This window comes from Odocoileus virginianus, chromosome 27, assembly GCF_023699985.2.
Source record: "Odocoileus virginianus isolate 20LAN1187 ecotype Illinois chromosome 27, Ovbor_1.2, whole genome shotgun sequence".
Lineage (NCBI taxonomy): Eukaryota > Metazoa > Chordata > Mammalia > Artiodactyla > Cervidae > Odocoileus > Odocoileus virginianus.
Genome location: NC_069700.1, coordinates 22,811,283 through 22,836,042, shown reverse-complemented (window position 1 = coordinate 22,836,042; position 24,760 = coordinate 22,811,283). Strand labels below are relative to the sequence as shown.

At 39.3% G+C, this 24,760-nt stretch overlaps 1 protein-coding gene across 2 annotated transcripts in view; it reads right to left on the bottom strand.

The window, feature by feature from the left end:
• PTCHD4 (patched domain containing 4) overlaps positions 1-24,760 on the bottom strand; it is a 199,164-nt gene that overhangs the window by 135,957 nt on the left and 38,447 nt on the right. For both annotated transcript variants that reach the window (XM_070456329.1, XM_020912293.2), the window contains one exon: positions 7,076-7,556. In XM_070456329.1, the coding sequence (XP_070312430.1) occupies positions 7,076-7,556 (481 nt within the window). The remainder of the gene's footprint in view (positions 1-7,075; positions 7,557-24,760) is intronic.

The window sequence follows — 24,760 nt, the reverse complement described above, 5'->3', positions numbered from 1 at the left end:
CTGCCCAGTTTGTGGCGTTTATGTGCGTTCGTGCTAAGCTGCTTCAGTCGTGTCTGACTCTTTGTGACCCTATGGGCTATAGCCTGCCAGGCTCCTCTGTCCATGGGGATTCTCCAGGCAAGAATACTGGAGTGGGTAGCCATGCCCTCCTCTAGGGGATCTTTCCGACCCAGGGATCGAACCTGTGTCTCTTATGTCTCCTGCATTGGCAGGCAGGTTCTTTACCTCTACTATCACCTGGGAAGTCCCTCTGTGGTGTTTACTATATAGCAATAGATAAGCAGAACAGACTCCAACCTAAGGTAGTTCTCTGACCCCACAAAGAATCATACTAATTTGATGCTACGAGTGTTTTGCCATGATGCTGAGGCAGAGTAAATCCTCATTACCTTTATTGTTTGGCTTGGTTTATGTGGAAGAGACATTTGATGCTCTTAAAATAATCCGTTTGCTCTCCTACATTTTCTTTCCTGCCTTGCAGTCAGCTTATGGCCATGTGTCTAGTTCTGGACCAACAGAATGTGATAGAAAGTAATTAGATCACTTCAGTGACATGGTAGTTCTAAGTAGGTATGATTTCTCTAATTATTCTCTCTTGTGTATTCTCTCTTGCGCTGGAGCACAAACTCTGAGAAGTCAAGATGTTGACTTCCCTGAATCTCTGTTGGAAAAGTGTTGCCAAAGAGAGCTTCCTGACCCACACCAAACTGTGATACGAGCAAGAAATTGATCTTTGTTCTGTTAAGCTAAGTGGATTCAACACATTTTTTGTTATTGCAACATGGTCTAGTTGATCTAACTATTACAATTTTCACGATCTGTCATTATAGTCATTCTTTTACATACACTATAAACCCTTTCTCTGTTTTGTTTTGTTTTTTTTTTCTGGGAGTTTCTATCCGATTAAATTCAACTCAATGCCTACTCAACTCCTTCCAAAAGCAGCTATATATGGTTGGAGGAGGGTACTGACTCAGCAACCTCTCTGATTTTTTTTTTCTTTTAATTCATGCACATTAATTTCAAGGGGTCCCTTGTGCTTCCTAGCTTGTTCTCCTAAATTTTCTTCTTTAATTCATTCTCCAGTTTTCTGAAGTGACACTTCAAAATGCCTTTACTTTCCTCACATTAACGCCTCCTTCCCCAAATTTATTCTCAACTGATGACTTGCTTCCTCTTTTACTGACAAAGTTGAAGCCACAGAAGAGAATTTCCACCCCCGCATGTACCAATCTGTCTGGATCTGTCCATATATTTTACCTTCCCTCTTCTTGACTGTAGATGAGCCGTCTAGGTTCTTATATAAAGTCAACGACTAGTTGTGCTCCGAATCTCACCCTATCTCTTCTGCTCACTGACATTGCTTCTGCCATCTCTTCTCTCTGCTTTACTAGAAAGCTGTTTCTATTGCAGGTCAACAGCACATAATCATTATTTCCCTTTAGGGCAAAATCCCTTGGAAGAATTAGCTTTACTCACTGTCTTCACTTTCTATCTTCCCAGCTTTGCTGAATCTCTTTAAATAACCCTCAGCTCTCTTCTAAAGCAACTCTTGTCAAATCACCAATGACCTTCAAGTTCCTAAATCAAATGACCAGTTCTCACTAGACACAATTTCATAACAGCTATTGGAACAGTTGATCTCTTGCTCCTTCATGACATATCTTCTTGACCTGGCTGCTAGGAGTCTATTCTCTCTTGATTCTCTTTGTATCTCACTTGATAGTCCGATCCTTTTTAGTGTTCTTTTCTGAATCATCTTCATTTGCCCAATCTACAAGCATTGGAAGACTCCCGGGCTTGATTCTTAGACTTCTTTTATTTTTCATCAATATTTATCCTTCCAGTTGATCTTATCACATTCAATGGCTTTTGTTATTAGCTATGTAATGATGAATCCAAAGTTTATATTTTCTGCTCCAGCTGAATAGATTTTACTTCTGAACCTGATCTGTATACTGTCTTATATAGCCAATTACACATTTTCCTACTTGGATACTTAAGAGGCATCTAACTTAGCAGGTAGAAAGCTAAACTCTTATATTTTCCCCCACAATGTATTCCTCCCACGATCCCCCTGTGACAGTAAATGACAACTGCTTTCACTTAATTATTCCGTCCTCAAAGCTAGGGGTCATCTGTGACTCCTCTTTCTCTTACATACCATATCCAGTCTGTCAGCAAATCCTGTCAATTCTATTTTCCAGAATCTATCCTGAGTCTAATCCCTTTTTACCACTGTCACTGCTCCCGTGCTATTTCAAGCCACCATTATAGCCCATGAAGACTTCGCAATAACCTCTTACCTATGTATGAGGTATAAACCATAACCATTCTTGCTCCATTGAGACTCATTTCCATAAAATGTAAGTCAGATCACACTCTCATCTCAAAATGCTTCAGATAGCTTAGCATCTTAAGTTTTAAGTTCTCAGTGCCCTATACGGCATGGCTCCATGCTACTGTGCATAAAACTCAAGACAGGTGCCCACTCTGCTCCAGCCACATGCCTTTTCATACTTTTCTTTAACTTCACCAGGTAAGGTCTATTTCAGATCTTTTGCATGGATAGTTTTCTTTGTTAGAGACACTCTTTTATCAGTATATGGCTCCTACTTCATTTTATTTAGCTTTCTGTTTCAATTTCACTTGTTTAAAAAGGCTTTTCTCTGCCCATCTATGCTCTTTATCTCCTATCCTGTTTTACAACTATACTTTATGTTACTTATCAATAATATAACAGTTTATATTTATTTGTTTATTGCCCCACATCTTGCCTTAGCAGGCTTAGAATGTGGGATCCATTTGGGTGACAACTTGATCAGATCTGTTCAATACCTTTTACTCTAGGACATGATAGGTGCTCAACAAATATTTGAATAAATTCAAATGAATATGGAGCTCAGTTTTGGATAATGAATGAAAAAGTCTTCTATCCCCCCAAAAAAAACCTCAAAAAACACAAGTCATCTGCACATGTCCAGTAGAATCAAACTGACTAAAGTTAAGACTCTTGGCGTATAAAACAAACTCAGGATGGACAGAAAAAATAGTAGTGAACCAAGGCTCTTAATGTCCCTGGCAGCTATCCACAGAAGATCAGCAAGAGATACAGCAGGAGCCAGCTTGGCGTCTGTGTGTGATATTAGCCCATATTTCTCCTTCCAGAAAGAGGAAACCCATCCACATAAAGCAAATGAGGTGAAAAAAAAAGCTGACAATGAGCTATAAATTAAATTACTGGCATTCTCATTGGTTTATGCTTGTGCAGAGAAAGGACATTAGGCTGGAGCTAAAAGGGGTCATTTTAGGCATTTTTAAAGAAATTAAGTCTGGATTTCTCTCTCTGAAATCTTTTCTAGAAAGAATACACATGCTTATTTTTAACTTCTTTCTATACCTAAATCTTGCATGTACAACTTCACAAATGTACATTTACTTACAGGGCACACGCATGTGCTAAGCTGCTTCAGTCGTGTCTGACTCTTTGCAACTCCATGGGCCATAGACCCCAGGCTCCTCTGTCCATGGGATTCTCTAGGCAAGAATACTGGAGTGGGTTGCCATGCCTTCCTCCAGGGGATCTTCCCCACCCAGGGATGGAACCTGCATCTCTTATGTCTCCTGCACTGGCAGGCAGGTTCTTTATCACTAGCACCACCTGGGAAACCCTACTAATATGGACACCAGGACAAAATATGAAAATTGGTACAGGCTTAAAAAATACAGGATACAGAAATATTGTACACAAGCTTCTGAAATGACATTGGGGACATTAAGTGGATGAATAGTGAGAAAAAAGAACATGAAGATGAAGTATAAAAGGAAGACAGACAGTCGAAAATAAAATGGTTGAAGTGTAGAACACCTCAGTGACATACTCAGCTTTAGGGATAAGTTCTAATGAGGATGAATGGCTTGAATCCTGGAGCATAGAAGAGCAAATATTCACAACCTTAAAGAAATCTGTGAAGGAACACAGAAATAGAGGCTTATAAAAAGAGCTGGGAGCTGGGCTTCTTTCCCTTATATTCAACTAACATTGGACTGTGCAGTTTTGACACCATGTAAACTAATTCATCAAAGGACTACTTTAAACAATGCTGTGTGTACCACCAGGAGGTACATATCTGCCAGACTCAGCTTATGGGGGCTTGACATAACATACATCTCACCACTGTCACCAAGATGCGCTTTGTGGATCTGAGGCTCTGCATGCAAGGCTGTGATTTTTCTATCTTGAAGTCCCCCTTCCATCTCTCTCTCTCTCTCTCACACACACACATGTGCATGTGCAAGTCAACAAAGAAGAATGGAGATAAGAAGTCTGAGGATGATACATACTTTCAAGGTTTTTACAAAAGAATGAAAAAGTTCTAACTTCAATTGAGAAATTAAATGAATAATATTATGGGATCTTCAACAATTATGACTGAAGAGTCCAAATCCTTCATTTCACAGATGAAGAACTGGGACAAAGGAATTATACATAACTTGCCCAACAAAACATACATAGTTAGTGAAAAAGCTGGGATGGAAAGCCAGACGTCTGAGCTCTGTGGCATGTCCTTTTTATTTCACTAGATCTCCATCTTGGTATCTTTACTATTAATATTAGGATCCATTTATAAGCAAAACAAAACACAACAAAACCAACAGTCCCTTGAGGGACTAAATATCTTCAATAATATGTTTATGGGTCTACTGGTGCCATGTTTTCAGAACATAGCAGAAAATTTCCTTTAAGAATAGTTTAAGAACTTGAACTACAGAAATACTGAAGAGGAACCATTCACTGGGCTTCTGGAGTCTGTAGCAATCCAATCCAGGGCTGATTTGTGATTATAAAGATGACTGAGAGAGAAGAAAATGTGAAAGGTGTGGGTTTTAGGTTTTTAACATTTTCCTCACTGTGGCTTTCAGTGTTCTTATTCTTTCTTTAAGGAATGAAAACATCACTCTGATTTTGTATCTGAGTGTAGGATACAACTCAGCACCACTAAGGACAATTTTCCTCCTTATTTATATAAAATATGTAATTGCATACTTTATAGAATTTTCCTGATAAATCTTTCCACTACCTAATTAGATTGCCACCGGTTTTAGAAAAAGCCTTCTCAGCTCTAAGGTGTCTAATTTGTCCATCTTGAATGATTCATGTTTCATTTATGAATCATGTTGCATGATGTATAAGAATCTTGTATTAAGTTCAAACACTGAACTCCCAAACATAACAAGTATAAATGGTTCAAATCTAGACCTATCCTTGTCACTGGTGGAAAAAAATTTCATATATTCCTTCAGGAAATAGAAAAACTTTTTGTTAACAAGATGAACACGCATTTAAAGATGATACACAGAATGCAAGAAAGACTTTCAATTTCTTGAAGCCATGGACTGTTTCCTATTCATCATTGAATACACTGCACTTAACACCCCTGGTTAAAAACAAACATGATAATTTTTACTGAGTGTCTACTCTGCTACTCTGGACTAATACCTTTAGGATATTATGTTCAGAAAACAATTCTTTGACTTATTTTTTACCCTCATTACTTTATTCAATCATTAGCCTCATTTTTAAACTGATAATCAAAGCTTTATTATGGTTATAATTATCATTATTATTATTATTTAGTTTTAAGTAGGAATTCTATTGTACCATTGTGGTCAAATTGGAACTGACTTTTTGTTTATCCTCTTCTTATACAAGAGGAAACTGAGAAGGCAATGAGCTAACAGGGCCGCAGTGAAGATGTGTTTCCAGATAAATCAACTTTGCAGGGCTGTTTTCAATAATGTTCGTTTCAGTCAATAAGAAAAGAGTCCAGATCACCTTGAAGACTTAAACCACACACCTACATCTTTGTTACTTAATAATGAAACTATAATTTAGGGCTGATATTAAGCCGGGAAGTGCAAAGCAATCATTTTATAGCTGAAATCTCTCCTGTGAATATTGGTTCACCATCTAGAGACCATTTTCACAGCTTATCCTTTGCTTTATGTAGGGAATTGCATCACAAGGGACAGAACTCTTCTGCAGTACCACAATATCACCATTATCATCTCTATTCTGATAAACTCCATCAATCTTGTTGATGAAGCATCACTTACTTTTCTTCCCAGACTTGATATTCTCTTTGCAAGAAACACACATACATGCACATTCCACTTTCTACACTGTTTATGTTTGTCTGGGGAAAACACATAAGAAGGAATAACCTTAACTGAGGCTACTCATGAATTGTTTTCACCCAGGTATCAAAAAATTAGAGGACTCATCTTTAAGTGGGCCTCCCAAATGGTGCTAGTAGTAAAGAATCTGCCTGCCAGAGCAGGAGACTTAAGAGACATGGGTTTGATCCCTGGACTGGGAAGATCCCTTAGAGGACAGCATGTCAACACACTCCAGTATTCTGGCCTGGAGAATCCCATGGGCAATCCCAGACTCCTGGCAGGCTACAGTCCATGGCGTCACAAAGGGTCAGACACAACTGAAGTGACTTAGCACAACACAGCACATTTTTAAGTGGTTGCAGGAAAATTTTAAATAGAGGTGAGGAAATTGAGTGTATTTTTGCAAAATATTTGAAATAAATTAATCAACAAAACTTCATGAAGAAGTTTTTTGAGATCAGAACTTATTGGTGGCTCTCAGAATTTTCATGCCCTGATATCCACTCTTCACCACCATTAATCTGAGGATTCAAGACAAGTATGAACCATAAAGTTTTATATGAAGCAGATTGGGATCTCTTTAAATTTGCACCCCATGATCTTCATCCTATAATCTTTGAAGAAGTTGAGTAGAGAATTCCAGTAGTGTGTACTTTAAAAAAATAACATTGAACAGCATTAAAGTCCCTGGCATAAAGGGGAAGATGGCTTGGTCAGTCTACAGTTGACTGAAAAAGGACTAAGGGAACACAGACACCACCCTGAGTCAAATTTCACATCATCACACAGATACACCAATGCAAAAATAAAACAGATTTCCACCTGAGAATTCAAGAAATGTTCTACCTTGCCCCACACTGGTAAGAAGCCAATTACCACAAGGATGGATAGTTACCCATGGCGAAGAATGGGATTCCCAGCAGGGTGGAATTGTACTTTCCGTCTGTGATGAAGAAGATCCCAGCTGCAGTGATGATGGAGATGCACACGGTGAGCACCCCCAGGAGGCCCAGGAAGGGCTTGCCACGCAAACAGTCCTTCATGGAGCTGGAGAGGGTGGCTGTGGTCAGGATCAGCATGAGGCTCACTAGGACCTTGCTCCTGGCCAGGATGCTGGTCTTATGAAAGTCTCTCCAGAGGCTAAAAGATGCTAATGAGTAGAGCTGGAGGTCCTGGTGCTCCTCCTGGAGCTTCCGCATAAGTTTACAGAACTCATTTTCCCACTTCTCCCCTATGAGGTCTTGAATGGCAGAGCCATAGGTCTGGAGGTAGTAGGTGATTTGAATGGCTCTGGCTGACTTGACCCGCTGGTCCTTGCTGTTTGGAACTTCCACTACCCCGCCCAGCTGGTGTCCAATAAAACTGTTCCTCCCATCCTTAAAAACACAAAAAGAGGAGACTGAAGTTACTAGGGGGATGCAAATTCCAGAGAACAGATTCTTACTCTAAGTGAAGGGGCACAAAAGGCAGAGGTAGGCTCTAGCAGTTGTGGAACAGATGCGGGTGGTGTGGCATGTGATGAGTTTATATTCAACCTTTTGGAGCTCCATGAGATACCATGCAAGATGACTGGGATTAGAAAGGATGCAAAGAGTATCATGAAGTTATACAAGACTCGCCGCATGCATAGGAAAATGTACATATAGATTATGTTGATCTCATCCATAACCTCATTCTTACCATTTCCTTTTGTAATAATCAATTGTAACAACTTTTATGCATGATCAAGTTTAATTATTCAGTTTTGGCCAAAAGTGAAGCATGGCATGAAGTTAACAATCTTTAAAAAATTACAATAATAATGTATTTTTAAAATATATGCTAAACTTTCTAAGGCTAACACACACACCTACATTAATGCACACACCTACATTAACACACACACATACACTAGCACACCCAAGCATTACAAGCATCCCTCCCTGTTTATATTTTGGGGGTACAGCTGTGTACTGCAGAACAAGTAGAAGAAAATACTGCTTTTTAACAAATAATTTAATAGCATTGAAATGTTTACTAAATATAATGTGAGCACTTGTTCACTCATTACAACCTAATGCACCACTTGTAGGTTGACCAGAAAACACAGTGGACAGACCCTCCAAATGAGATGGATAAGACTTCAGGTGGGATTGTCAAAAGTCATTTCAATTTCAGAATTTCACATGAAGTAGAGTGGACAAAATCAAGAGTGAAGTGAAAGTCGCTCAGTTGTGTCCGACCTATAGAGTCCATAGAATTCTCCAGGTCAGAATACTGGAGTGGGTGACCTTTCCTTTCTCCAGGGGATCTTCCCAACCCAAGGATCAAACCCAGGTCTTCTGCACTGCAGGTGGATTCTTTACTAGCTGAGCCACAAGGGAAGCCCACGAAAAGAGTAGGGTATTCAAAAGGTGGACACCGAGTTGCTTAGCCAGATTCACAGCCATTAATTCTCAACCAGTGTGCTGTACATTCAGAAAGAAATCCCAGACAGCCATCATCAAATTTTAATTAATTTTGCCACAACTGTCATGTACTTTCATGGCTGTGGCTGTTAGATGGAATACCGAACCCAGTGGCAGGTTGCAGGATGGATTCTGGTTCTGAAAATGTGCATCAGGTCCTGGAGGAGACCCAGGTACAAAGGTGAATTTATGTCCTGAATAGATTGTGCACTCGCTACATCAGGCAAGACGTTTATCTTGTGAAGATATAAAGGTGTAGAGTCAGAACAGGAAATAGAAAGGTAGTAGATAAGGGCCACAAATTCAACTCTGTGGTCACCACTGCTATTTTTACAGGGCTGTGAGGCGCTGTGTACTCTAGGGACATTATTGTGGATGTGTTAGATCAGATGCTTATATCTGAAGTATTTGTTTATACACCAAAGCAGCCCTAGAACTTGAGAATGTGTTGAAACACAAAACACTTGAGAAATTTACAGAGAGTACAAATATTATTATGCAGGTCAAGAAGCAAGAGTTAGAATCCAGCGTGGAACAATGGACTGGTTCAAAACTGGGAAAGGAGCGCATCAAGGCTGTATATTGTCACCCTGCTTATCTATCTTATATGCAGAGTACATCATGCAAAATGCTGGGCTGGATGAAGATCAAGCTGGAATCAAGATTGCTGAGAGAAATATCAATAACCTCAGATATGCAGATGACACCACCCTAATAGCAGAAAGTGAAGAGGAACTAAAGAGCCTCTTGATGAAGGTGAAAGAGGAGAGTGAAAAAATTAGCTTAAAACTCAACATTCAAAAAACTAAGATCATGGCATTCAGTTCCATCACCTCACTGGAAGTAGATGGGAAACAATGGAAACAGTACAGACTTTAATTGGGCTCCAAAATCATTGTGGATGGTGGCTGTAGCCACAAAATTAAAAGACACTTGCTCCTTGGAAGAAAAGCCATGACAAACCTAGATAGCATATTAAAAAGTAGAGACATCACCTTGCCAACAGTCAAAGCTATGGTTTTTCCAGTAGTCATATAAGGATGTGAGAGTTAGACCATAAAGAAGACTGAGTGCCAAAGAATTGATGCTTTTGAACTGTGGTGTTGGAGAAGACTCTTGAGAGTACCTTGGACTGCAAGGAGATCAAATCAGTCAATCCTAAACAAAATCAACCATGAATATTCATTAGAAGGGCTGATGCTGAAGCTGAAGCTCCAATATTTTGGCCACGTGATATGAAGAGCTGATTCATTGGAAAAGACCCTGATGCTGGGAAAGATTGAGGGCAGGAGGAGAAGACAGCAACAGAGGATGAGATAGTTGGATGGCATCATGGATTCAATGGACATGAATAGTTAAGGAAGGGGAAGCCTGGTGTGCTGTAGCCCATGGGGTTGCAAAGAGTCGGACACAACTGAGACAGAACAACAACAAATATTATTAGTAAGGATCATCAAGAATTGCAAGAAAAATTATATAGTCACTCCATATACCCATTTCCTCCAAACATTTGAAATAAAAACAGTCTATGTCTGTCTCTATTTCTGCTTTGCAAATAAGATCACCTATACCATTTTTTGACCTGATGGACATGAGTTTGAGTAAACTCCAGGAGTTGGTGATGGACAGGGAGGCCTGGCGTGCTGCGATTCCTGGGGTCACAAAGAGTTGGACACGACTGAGCGACTGAACTGAACTGAACTGAACTGATACCATTTTTCTAGATTCCACATATATACATTAATATACAATATTTTTCTCAGTCTGACTTACTTCACTATAACATATGGATACCAAAGGGGATGGGTGTGAGAGGAATTGACATATATACACTATAGATCATATATATAAAATAGATAACTAATGAAAGAATACTGTATAGCACAGGGAACTTTACTTAATGAACAGCAGACACCTGAATAGGAAGGAACTTCAAAATGAAGTGGATACATGCATATGTATGGCTGATTCACTTTGCTATACAGTAGAAACTAACACAACATTGTAAAGCAACTGTGCTCCAATAAAAATTAATAAAAAAAGATTTTTCTATTTAACTCAACCTAACTCTAAATGAACAATGTATTGCTAAATAGAGTTGTGAGAGTATTTCCCCTTCATTTCGCGTTATTTCCCACTCTCTATGGCATCTCTGCAATCTCCCCATCTTGTTTTCATGTAAATCAAACAGAAATTCTGGCTGTAGGTTCCCAATACTCTGTCTTTAGTAAACTCTCTGGAGTCCTCCAGTGAGCTGCAGGTGGAAAGGTGGGGGGCAGCGTTGAGGGAGGAGGTGGGAAATCCTTCCCTGGCACTGAGAGGTTTTGCAAGGATGGCTTCTGTTTCCTTCAGTACAGGTCAATTTGCTCCTCTTTGGGGCTTATTTATTTTTGCTTTAAGCTTGGTATAGGTTTTAGCTCTGCCCTTGTTTCCACTTCTTTGAAATCCTGTCTGCGATGTTGACTTGTGCTTCAAATTATTTGAAAAAAAAAGTATTTTAAAGGCTTTATTTATTCACTTAAGAAAGTGCAGTTCTGTCTTTACTCATTTCTGTCATCAAAAAGATTTCTGAGGGATTGTTAGCAGCAGAACAAAGATTTATGTCTCCCTCGGGCCTCATTTGGAGATTATTCTGGATCAAAGAGGGTGCTGATAATGTGTCTGGACAAAAGTCAAAATTTTGAAGAAGGCAAAATACAGATTTTTAAATAGCTGGTCTATACCGGGTTTGGCTAGCTGCTCACTGCTTCTTTTAAAATCGTCTACTATCCATTTTTTTTTAAAAAAAATGACTTCATAAAAGATATGCTTTCATCTCATTATATGTAAATGAATGTAACAAATTGAATGCATTTCTCTCTCTTAACCTGCTCTACTTCACACACTAGGATAAAATAAATAGTCTTTGCACTTCCTTGAATCGAAAGCTCTATTGAATGAACCATCATGTACAAACCATTGGCCCAATCAAATCTACTCAATACGCTCCAATAATACACTTCTGTACATTATTTGCAAGAGATAATTCTACTCTTTTGTGGTAGAAGAGTCAATTAGTTTCCCAACATATGAATGCTTCTATGTAGGAGAAACAAAGAATGAATACAATAATTATTCTCTGGGCAGAACTTCCTTGGGTTTGTAAGGAGTCAGGGTGGATTCATGGAGGGAACATTAAATCACGTGACCTGGGCTGCAGTGTGCATCTCCTAAAAACTGGAGAAGAAATCCATGGCTGGTTCATTTCCCCTTCTAAGTTTCAGTTTTCTCTTCTATAAAAAGAGTGATATGAGTAAAAATGTTTGCATAAGACTGAAGAATTTTTTCAGCTCTATCATGAATTGTACTAATATCATCAAGGGAACGTGAAAGTAGTGAGCATTAGTCGCTCAGTTGTGTCTGACTCTTTGCGACCCCATGGACAGTAGCTTGCCCAGATCCTCTGTCCATGGAAATTTCCAGGCAAGAATACTGGAGTGGGTTGCCATTCCCTTCTCCAGCGGATCTTCCTGACCCAAGGATAGGACCTGGGTCTCCTGAGTTGCAGGCAGACTCTTCATTTAGTTCTTTAACACATATCCTTGGGTCCACTTCTGCTCTGTCTCAATGTATACTTCACATGGAAGCCAGAGCCTGCCTGGACAGTTCTAAATAAGCTCACATCATTTATGCACCAAAAACCTGCTACTGGCTTCCGCTTGCACTAGGTATAAGATAAGAGCCCCTTGCTAGGTCTGCCAGGCCCTGCGTGGCTTGCCGCTGGCTAAGCCCTCAGGCTTCCTCTCCTACTACTCTCCTGAACTCCACTCCAGCTGTCCTGGACTTCCTTTCCACTCTGAAACACGCCAAGTTAATTTTCAACTCGTGGCCTTTGCACTACTCACCCCTCTGCCTGATGCTTCTATTCAATGGCCGGGGCTTCTTCCTCACAGAGGGCTTAGCTTCAAAGGGACCCTTTGAACCACGTAATCTAAACTAGATACCTTCTTTCCAGCACTTAGTCCTACTGGCTTGGCCCAAAAGCTCATTCAGATTTTTCCAGATGAAACAGAAATATTTTGTCTTCTCCCTACTATTTCTACCTGAAACAATCTTATTTAATCATTTAGTTGCTCCTCACCCATTTCCTTCATTAGAATGCGTGCTTCTTGGAGCTGACACCATCCTATTTGCTGGTAATCTCCCTGAGCCAAAACAAACCCTGGTATATAATAAACACTTCATAATATTTGACTCAGTGATTCATGTTGAGTGTATTTAACTAATCACAGGTTATTTTTTAGAGGCTGCTTCTCTAAAAACAGGGAAAGTTAGAGATAGTATGTGTCTGAGATTAGTAGGTAGTCAGATATAGAGAGGTATAGTATACACAGAGAATAGAAGTTGGTAGAGAAGAAAACAAACTTTATCCTTGTTTCAATCTCTTTTGTCTAGTGTGACCTTAGTCCAAAATATGTTTCCTTTTCTATTTTTCACTGCACAAGCAAGCATGTGTCATAAACTAGCGAACAGACAGGGGACTTGGGAAGTCCCTGGAAAAGGCATTTACTCACATCATGGGGCTGGATCATGGATTACGTACATCATGGAACAGCAAATGATGTTTAAGGAACCGGAGTAAGCGATGGGATTTGAGACTAGACAAGAAAGCAGGCCCTCTTCTGTAAAGACCGTGAAAGCTTTATTAAAGGAGTTGGACTTACTGTCATGTAATAGGAAACCACTGGTGAATTCTAAGCAGGGGATGACATGATTTACTTTCTGGAGCACTCTTTCACTGTACTGTGGGAAATGATTTAGGGAGTTGGGGTGACTCTAAACAAAGGAGGTCAGTTAGGAACTCCCTGCAGTATTTCAGTTTCTCGATGCAGCATGAAAAAAAAAATGTCTCTGGTAGGTGAATGGTTCCAAGGTGAATCAATAGAATTACAGGTCACGATGCTATCTCACAGCCAGGAAGCTCATCACATTATCACATTAACTCTCCAGGAGCAGCAATGCCAGAAAAAAAAAAAAAAAAACACTTCCATTCTTCCAGTCTTATTTTGTTTATGGTTACTACTTTGTAGCTTTTAAAATTACTCCCACCCAATCCACACCTCTGCAGTAGGAAATGAAATCAAACTCTTTAGAGATAAGATCAAAGAATAAATTCTCAAAGAAATACAAGAGGAAAGAGATGTTAATGTTTAAACTGTTGTGCAGAGAAACAGATTATTCAATGACACTTTGAAATTATACGGGACTAAGTCTCATATCTGCTCAGTATATGTGCTAGGTTGATATTAAGATAACTTCTGTACAAGATAATTTGGCAGCATAGCTCCTGTCCAGAACAACTGTACTTTTGATCTCATTGATTTTCAATAAGGTAGACACTGCAAGGATACTAGAAATTTTTAGATGGTCGATAGTCTTTAATTGCTGAAAAGAAAGACCACTATGTATGGTACAGATAGTGACATTTCTAAAAGAATGGTACATTTTGTTGTTCTTGTTGTTTGCTTAAATAAGATTTCTTTTTTATATTTATTTCTTAACATATCTCTGTTTTATTCTCAATACTGATTATACACACAAAGTAGGATAAAACAAAATCTTCAGTTATCTTGAATTTCTTCTCTAGAGCCTTATGTTTAGTAGAAACAAGCAAATAATGAGAAAGTAAGTTCCCACAAGGTACTTGGACTTTTTTTTAAAAAGCCATTTTCAGAAGGAAGACTTTAAAGTGTTAAAATGCGCTAATAAAGAAGAAATTAAACTTCTTATGTGACCTTACTAAGCTTGACATTACTAAGTGGTATAAATTTTTAAATTTTTTTCAAAGAGGAAGGTTAAAAAAAGTAAGGTTTCAGTGTTGAAATAAAATGTGAGCTTTAGCCAATGAGAATGTAAAGTAAGTCTAACCAAATGCTCTAGCTTATTAATTTTTAACACCCATGGCAGACTCAGTTTCTAGATGCAAGCACTTTATTTGCGTTCGAGGTAACTCTCCAGCCATTCTCAGAGGAAGTGCTATTCTGGAGTAGCCTCAGGTCACCCCCTGGGACGGGACACAGGGACCTAGCAAGAGGAAGAAAAGTAGGGTGACACAGCTAAGTGGCATAGCCAGTCTTCTGATTCTTGTTTTTAATGCCAGTGCTCATGTTCTTAACACACCTACACATATGTTTGAATAATCTGTGAATATACTTGAATGAAAGGAAGTACAAGGTAGCAGTTTGGTACACAGATTCAAGAGGCCACTGTCTCACTTAAAGTTCCAATGTCATCACCATCAAGCTGTGGAAGTCTCCTGAGCTCTGGACACATCAGCTTTATTATTGGCTAAAATAAGATTTATAAGGTATTGTGAGGACCAGGTGTGTTAATATACATAAAACAGTTAAGAGTAGTAGTCAGAAAATGTTGGAAATTGTTAACATGGCATCAATTAAATATTTGAATGTGACTGTTTATTTACTTAGCCATCTAGCATTATTTCACTTTTCCCAGTAAATGTCTGTGATGTGATAGAACACAGGGTCCAGAGTCTAGACTGGTTGTGAATTCCAAGTCTGCTGCTCTATAGGAGGGTGACAGAGGACAAAATACTTGCCTTGTCTGAATGCCAACTATATCATCTCCAAAATAAAAGATTTGGCTTATATTATCTCTAGAGATTTCACTAGCTCTGTATTTAATGATTCATCCATGGTAAAGTTATCAGACACTACAAAGCAGGCTAGAGAAATCTGCCCTAAGGAAAAAAATAAATAAGAAGAAAGGAGAAACACAAGATGACCCATGTTCATTTCCATAGAAACAAGAAGCTTTTTATCTTCTCTTAAATCTGAACCAAGTAGCTTTTTCTCCTCTTTGAGGAATTTCCAGACAGTTTTTCTCAAATGGTAAAAAAATCAAGACTGCCCCATTTTACCTAGATGAAAATCATCTCTCAGTAACTCAGATGAATTCATTTATTTCTTAGATAGTAAAATTGATGTTTTCTTCAGATCTCTATTTCATGAATATCCTCCCCACTTATTCAGATAGTAAAATAAATACTTTTAATTTCTCCTCAACTCAAACAAAATCTTTACACAAACGTGTAAGTAATATGTGGAAGTGGAGTTAATAGCTACATTTAATGTGAAGCATGTAACAACGACCTTTTTATTTCTCTGTAAGTCATTAGTGACCCTATCCCCCACATTTCCTTTAAAAGGATTCATTTAAATTTCATTTTAAATTAGTCTTTCACAAAATGAAATGACCACTCAGGGCAAGTATCCACTATTAAAAGAGATTTAGTGCTGACACTGGTCTACACAAACGAAGCTGGCTGTCACTCATGCCAGCATTTGAGGAATGCAGAAAGCTCCCTTCCAGAGAAGGATTGAAAGTCTGCTGTGATAGGCTTTCTTTTGGGCTAAGACTCTAGTTTATAACCAGGTGCTATGTAAGAGGTCTTCCTGGGTGGCTCAGCCGTAAAGAATTTGCCTGCAGTGCAGGATCCGAAGGAGACATGGGTTCAATCCCTGGGTCGGGAAGATTTCCCTGGAGGAGGGCATGGCAACCCACTCCAGTATTCTTGCCTGGAGAATCCCCATGGACAGAGGAGCCTGACGGATAATAGTCCACAGGGTCACAAAGAGTCTAACACGACTAAAGCAACTTAGCACACATGCATGCATGCTTTGTAAGGTGTGTGATGTTAGCACCTGTGAGTGGAACAGCAGATCAGACTAACAAACTGCAGAGGCAAGCCTCAGTGTAGAGCCCAGGACGTCCTCCCATAAAGGGGAAAGTTAGGGAAGATCAAAGGTGTAGGTACTGCAGGCATAGTGCGGTAAACTGATGGGGTACCAAGGACATGGCATAGGTGGAAACAGGTAAGAAGGGAAGTCATTCTTTCATTCCGGAAATATTCAGTGAGGACCTGCTCTATGAGAGCCAGCTACTGAGGACAGATTCATGAGCACATACAATTTTTATCCTCAAAGAGCTTATGGCTCTGGGGTGCAGTGGGAGATGGAGGAAGATAAGTAAGCAGGCAGGCCTTTTATATATTATGGTACTAGTTAACACAAGGTGTTAAGGTACCATTAGATGGAATCCCTAGCTAGCAAGGACTAAGAAGACTTCCCAAAGAAGGTGGCCTCTCAGCCGAGACCTGAAACACGAGTAACAATTCCCCAAGTGAAGATGGGGGATTTGGTTGGTGGACATGGGGAGGTGTGGTCTTCTAGGCAGAGGGACCACCATGTGCAAAGGCCTAGAGAGAAGAGTAAGATACTGCATTACTGGCAATTTGATAATGACCAGAATATACAGTGGGGGGAAAGAAAGGGTGATGCAGAGATGCGTACAGGTAGTGAGTACAGAGATTTGCTTATTCAAAAGTTCTCTTTAACTGCAATGTGAAAAATGAACTTTATGCATGACTTTAAGGAAGGAGATGGACACTAGAGAGGGTCCATGGGACCATTTTTTTGTTTATTGCCTTCCTCACAGCTCTATTAAATCCAAGACTTATCTAACTGATCAAATGAGCATCAAAAAAAGATTTTTCAGATTTTATGGCATGCACATTGTCTGAAAATAAATTTTCCCCATACCCAGGGGAAAGAACAACTTTTCCCAAAGAACAACTCATTTTGGAGTGCTGAGGGACTCTTGGAGGAAAGCTTACTTTCTAGAGGTGAAGGGGTTGCTGAAAGGGATCTACTTATTTTAATGATTTCCATAAATCTAATGAATTAAAACAAGACATGTTTTGAGTGCTTAGGGAGGCATGTGTAGAAAGCAAAACAAGGACAAATAAATGGAAAATAAAGTCTCCTCCTTAGAAGAGTTTATGTTGTTGTTATGAAAACAAAACTTATTAGGATGGTAACAAAATAAAACTGCATACAACATTAGAATTCAGGAGACATCCATTGAAGAATCAAGGTAACTGCTGAGGGCTGCAAAATGATACACACAGAGCATGAGCTCAACCATGTAAAATTAGATATGCACATATCATTATTCAAAGGAAATTATCAAAATTTTAACATTGGCTCTTATCTGGTATAAAATTATAGTTCATATCTACCTCCTTGGCTAATTATGCTATTTTTTAAAATTATGCTATTTTATATTATCCTTTTAAAAACCTATTGACTCACCCACAAAAGGAATAAAAATAAGCATGCGAAGGGAACTGAATAAAGGGTAGATGTGAGTGAGAGGGATAAACTAGGTAAGACTTCAAATTTCACTCAAACAGGGAGTGGGAGAGGAGGAAGGCCAAGAATTAAGAGTCCTTTAGTCCCAGATTCAAGTTCTAAACTTGAACTCAAGTTCTAAGCTTCTAAGGAAACGAGGTATGGTGGTTCATTCATTCTCATGAAGGACTGTGGTTCTGCCCACTGAGACGGAAGGAATGATGGTATTCAGCTTAGAGTAACAGCAGATTCCTGGCTTCTAAGGGTAGAGGACAGCACTAACATTCACTTAGCTCTCAAGCTGATCTGACCTTGCCCTTGGCTAAATGATGTTTTCAGAGAAAAGACCATGAGGACCTTGGTAGCTCAATATCATTTTCCTCATATTGAACTTGAGTTCAGAAATGGTCCTTATGAGGTTCTCTTTAATTTTTGTCTTTGTACCTTTCCTTCCCATGCGTTTTTCTTTCATCTGAAAACAAACCCAAATTATTTGACCAATCAAATTAAAAATATTTTTTGAGGATTTGATATACATAAAACATCAAGCTAAGCAAAAGCTGATTTCTTTTTCTTAAATTATCCAGATAATTGTAATGATAAAGGTCTTCATTATCAGATTGATTAAAACTTCCAGGAGACAGGCCATTTGATTTAGGCAGTTTGAAAACAATGTTGCCACTTATGGGCTCTATTTTACTAATTTCTATTTTCCTTTGCTTTCCAAGATTGTATAAAATTTTCATTCAAAGGGCCTCTTCCAATAATTAATAGGCATTGTTTTTTTTTTTATTGTTGTTTATCACTCCAATTAGATTTCCAAATTCACTGAAGAGAGGAAATGAAGGTAGGACCTTTTTCCAGCTAAAGGAAATTAATTTGGGGCACATATCTCAACGAAATGTAGAGAAATTGACATACTAAGAAAGAAGAAACCAGTGGTGTAGTCTTAACTTGCAGCTGCGGGTGAGGTTACCTGTGTCTTAATCTTTTAATAAAATGAAGGTGCACCTTTGTATCTCTACTGAAGATGAATCAGATCTTTTCTTTCTAAAGTAGTATGTTTTAGTAGGAGGATAATACAATATGGTGTTAGTTGCTGCTGCACAACAACGTGAATCAGCTGTAAGTATGCATATATTTCCTTCCTCTTGAGCCTCCCTTCCCTGCCCTCCATCCGACCACTCTAGGTCATCACAGAGCTGTGTTATGCAGCAGCTTCCCACTAGCTATCAGTTTTCTATAATGGCAGTATACATATTGGAGGAGTAAATGGCAACCCACTCCGCTATTCCTGCCTGGGGAGTCCCAAGGACAGAGGAGACTGGCGGGTCAAAGTCTATGGGGTCAAAAAGGAGTTGGACGTGACTTAGCAACTAAACAACAACAACAAAGTGTATATATGTCAACCCTCCTCTCATATCCCTCCCACCTTCTCTTTCCCAGGCTGTATCCACAAGTCCATTCTCTACATCTGCATCTCTATTCCTGCTCTGCAAATAGGTTCATCAGGACCATTTTTCTAGATCCCCTATATATGCGTTCATATACGACATTTGTTTTTCTCTTTTTGACTTGTCCTGAAGATGAATCAGACCTTAACACAGTATCTCATGGTCTTGTATCAACATCCTCCCTCCTCTTTCCTGATCCCACCTCCTTTCTCCCTACCCCTCCTATCTCTCTCTTTCTCTGGGGCGCTCTCTATTTTTCTCCTTCTCAGTTCCTTCCGCTCTGACCTTTCCCCCTCCTTTCGCTCCTCTTCCCCCTCCCAGCTCTGTCCTTCCTTTATTTGAAAGACAACTACCACAAAGCCACAGCGAGGGGTAATTATTGAACTATGTCAGTAAAATGCCAGATAAAGAATACAACGCTTGCTTAAGTCCATTTTATCTTCCCTAAATTACCTTTTCTTTTTAATCTCTGAAAGGACAGACATGCTTTGGAAGTATTGTGTGTGATATACATTCTAATGAGATCCATGCAATTGCTCTTTACCACTACCAACCTATTCAGTCTCAAAGATATAAAATAATTGAAAGCCTTTTGATAAACCCAAGAAAGTAGATATTCTCCTAGCTCACAGCTCCATGAGGGAGCTCAATATTACTTCTAGGAGATGAGGGTGTCATGAGGAGATGAGGCTGCCATGACTGACTTTGCAACTATGTTAACATTTTCCAAGTTGATGGGACATATTTTAGTCAAATATATGGGCTAATTTAGCTCTATATTCCTGGATGTTTAACAGAGGAGCCTCTGGCTGTCTTGGGAGGTAAACTTTTAAAAATTAATTAAAACTTTTGGGATTTCCCTGGACTGTCCAGTGGTTAAGCCTCCATGCTTCCAATCCAGGAGGTGAGGGTTTGATCCCTGGTCGGGAAATAAGATCCCACACGCTGCGTGGCATAGCCACAAGATAAAAATAGCAAATAATAAAAATAAATAAAAATAAAAACTAATTAAAACTTTGAAAACACTTGAATGAAAAATTAACTCAAAAGTAAAGTGCATGCTTTTTTTGGCTGGATAACTTAACTTCCAGGAAAAGATTATCTGAAAATCTTTAAAGGTTTATAAAATAAATTGCTGCTTTAATTTTTCTGGTGGTTTTTTGCCTTTCTGGTTGTTTTTGTTTAAGGCTAATTAAAGTTTGTTGGCATTCCATTTATAAATGCTTGCCTGATGTAGGAAAAAATGACTCATAAAGTTGAGAGTGTTAAGCAAGGGAATAAGTCAGAAGCACTTAAGTTATGTCTAATGACTGCAGACTTTAGTTTTAGTAAGGGAGATAAAACTTAGTAATTTATTATTTAAACAAGAGCAATTCATGGAACACTTATAGGTGTGTGTTTTTAGTCTTATACCTATGTGAGGCTTTTAAATTTATAATATTCACAAACTAGAGTCCTTAATTTGATTGCATATCCCTTTTGGCTTGGATCACATAGTAACCTGAGTAAGTTAAGTGGTAGAAAGTTATGATGGGTAAATAAGAATGTGTAATGCTAGAAGGTATGACAATTGATTTACTTAGATTTTTAGGCAACAGGGAAAAATATGAAGACAGACAGTCTCATTATAATGAAAGTAATCATCACTGTAAATTTACCATTCAAAATTAGGCCAATTTTAAGTGGGCCAACCCACACTCCAGCCTTTGGGAGTTTAATTGCCTTCACTACATAAACATGATTGCTGTTTCTAGCCAGACATGAATCTCCCTCTTCGTTGTGTCAGTTCTTAGGTCACCTAGCCCTATTTCATGGAGTCTGGAGACAAGGCTTCTAATCAAAATTGCAGTCCTCTTTTAGGTCGGTTTCAATTTGCTTCTGGATTTTTCAAAATAGGGCCAACTTTCAGCAGCCCAACTTCTCATAAACTGACAATTATTTTTTTTTCCCCTTTAACAAATCACTACCTTCCTTTTCAAACTATAAACCTTTGGCAGAGAGAATCTTTTCCAAAGCTCTTAGTACAAAATGGACTGAGGTTCCCTCCTGTTCTTCAGAGGAAAGACTTATAGCACATATTACAGGTCATGGTTGCCTGGTTGCCGTGACGGTGATGGTGAAGCAAAAACCACTTCAGCATCAAGGGCCACAGGGCTGGAAAGAACGGCTTGGCTTTAAAGTTTGAAGAACTTGGGTTTGAGTGCTGATTTAGCCACTTAGAACCTCTGTGACTTTTAGAAAGTTACTTAGGTTCTCTGAGCCTCTATCTTCAGTTATGAAATAGGACTGCCTAGCTCATAAGCTTTATTATGAGAAATGTTTTATGATATTGAAAGAGGGATGGCACCCTGTGTTATTTTCTACGGGCTCTATCGACAGTCGTTATCTAATTACAAAATGATGGTTGAGGGATTCTATGATTTTAAAATGAATTAAAAACAGACCATGACCCTTGGTACCAAAGATATTCCATCCACCCCCAGCCTACAGCACAAATACAGGACGTTTCCAGGGCTCCCTGAGTAAGGTATATTTAGCTAAAAGGAGCAACCAGAAGATCCTGTCCTGATATTTCAAACCTGGGTGTCCACTCGCCATATGACTGAGAGCTGGCTCCAAGTTCAGAAGACAAAATGTACCTGGTATTTTTACAGGAAATCTAGAAGAGTTGTTTCAAAAATTTTTTTAGGTGGCCAAATGATCACCTGGACATAGGATTTCTCTAATCCAGAAAACAATCTATTGTCAAAGCAAACTTTTGGGGTCAACTGAGCTTGGGAAGTTTATGCTCCTTCACTGTGGGGCTCCCAGCATCCACCAGGGTCAGACACTGAGTCAGGCCCATGCATCTCACTGCCATGTGCTGTTATTTTAGGCACCAAACAGGGGGACTTCTGGATGTGACAAACTCCACAGTGAGAAGAGGGCCTGCTGCAGCTCTGGGGCTTTCTTTGCAGCCAAGACTACGATGGAAATGAGAATCAAACCTCCAGATTGCACAGTACAGACAGATCCCACTGTCAGTCCCTGTAACTAAAAGCACCTGGTGAAATCATGCAGGCACCTCACATAACTTCCCTGTTTTACCACCTGTCTTTAAATTTCACATATAAAATGGCAGCAGACAAAAGACAGATGAAGTGACCCTACACTCACATGGTTTCATTTTGTGTTTTCTGACGTGCTATCTGAGCACCCTACTGGATCGTTCCAAGGGATATAATTTCATCCAAATATTTGATGAAACTTTGATTTTAATGTATTTGTTTGAGTACCAGTTCTCACACTTGCTAGAGATATTCAGTGTTCTCTCCAATATTCTATCACATGTCACAGGCTTCACTGATGTTTGTTCAAAGGGCGCCAAGAACAGTGTCAAATGCAGTCAATAAAAATTTCATGTAATTCATCTTCCCCATTGATCACAGATATCTTCATTCAAATGAGTCCATTACATCTAAGTAAAGAGAAGGGAAAAAAAATGCCTACAAAGAAGTGCAAATACAAAAAGGGGACACAGACATGGCTTTCAACTAAGCACACTCAACAAAGAACCAGCCTTTTTTTTTTTTTTTTTTTCTTTTAAAGCACCTGCTACAAATGAAGCTGCTTTACAGACACAAAAATATAAAAGGCTGGTTCATTCTCCTTAAGACTATTCACCATCATTTTCCTTTACTGCAACAGAGATTAATTCCCTGTAATTTTTCAAGTAGTGAGAGAATTCACGGTGAATATGTCAGGCCTCCTTATAAAAAAGGTGAGAGGCTCTCTTTTTTACAGAGCTTATGTAAAGAAGTCTAACATCTTTCATTTACATGGAGGTACTTTGTGGAAGCAGAGTTAACTTGGTAAGTGGGTGTCTGACTTGGCTGAAAAGATCAGGGCTACTTGAAGCCACTGCAATCAGTTACATAAGCAGGTATTTAGGGGATACTTTCCAAACAACATTGCTGTCAATGCACTGTTAAAAACACTGGTCATAACACACACACACACACACACACACACACACACAAACAGTACTCCTGAGAACTGGGGCTGACAGCTGTCTGCACCACATTGAGGCTTTTTACAAGGAAATCTTGAGTGAGGGTCTAAGGGAATAAAATGGCACTCAGGGCTAAGCTACCCAGTTTGGAATAATAAAGGACCCCTGCCTGGAAGGACAACGAGGGCCACTATCCCTCCAATAGCAGCTTGAGCAATGATGTTTGTTATTGTTCACCTAGGATAGAAAAGGATGATCCCACCCCAAGACAGACGTCAAAAGGGGCTTGAAAGTGAAAGTGAAAGTTGCTCAGTCCTGTCCGACTCTTTGCAACCTCATGGACTATACAGTCCATGGAATTCTCCAGGCCAGAATACTGGAGTGGGTGGCCTTTCCCTCTTGCAGGGGACCTTCCCAACCCAGGGATCGAGCGCAGGTCTCCCACCCCAGGGGCGGACTCTTTACCATCTGAGTCACTGGGAGGAGTTGCCATTGAAAAATCTGTAAAACTAGAAGTGACCTGGTGAGATGTATATGTTAGAAGTCCCCTCCGGTAGCAATTTGAGGGATGGTCTGAAATGCCTGTGCATATTTATCTATGTGTGTGTGTGTGTGTCAGGATTTTATTTTTCCAATTTGGATTCCTTCTATTTCTTTTTCTTGTTTTTTAAAAAAATTTTTTAATTGGAGGATAGTTGCTTTACAATGCTGTGTTAGTTTCTGCTGTACACCAAAGTGAATCAGCTGTAATATACATATATCCCCTCTTTTTTGGATTCCCTTCCCATTTAGGTCACCACAGAGCACTGAATAGAGTTCCCTGTGCGACACGGTAGGTTCTTGTTAGTCACAAAAATAAAAGCAAAAATAAACAAGTGGGACCTAATTAAACTGATGTCACGATTTTAGGACAATATTGACAGGGCAGCAGAAGACGAGTAAATTCCAGTAGAAATCCTGGAGAGAGAACGAATCCCTAAATGGAGCAAATGGCAACAGAGAGGAGAGTTAATAAAGGGGTACTTAAGAAGCACATGAATGGAACTTGGTGCCTGACTGAAGGTGAGGAACGGAAGTGGGGAGAAGGAGGTGGTGATTCCACATTGGTGGCTTAGCAGCCCTGTAGACAATAGTGGTCCTACCCTAGCTGAAGATCACATTTATTTGGGATGAGGGGAATGGGGTTTGAGCTTTATTAGGCACCTGAAAAACATCAAGGTGGAGATATTCAGAAATGAGTAAAGTTATGGGTAGAGTGTTTAAGACAGGATAGAGATGAACACTTCCAAAATTATTATGCAGCTAACAGACTACAGGAAGACAAGGAAGTTATGGTGAGATTCCACCGGAGTGAGAACAATAAGGTCAGGAAATTTCATTAAGAGGCCCAACAATGCAGAAAACTGGCAACATTTCTTGTAGAGTCTATATTGATGAAACACGTCACAATCCCTGATGGGAAAATACATATTAAACAAAGAAGGAATTATAATGGCT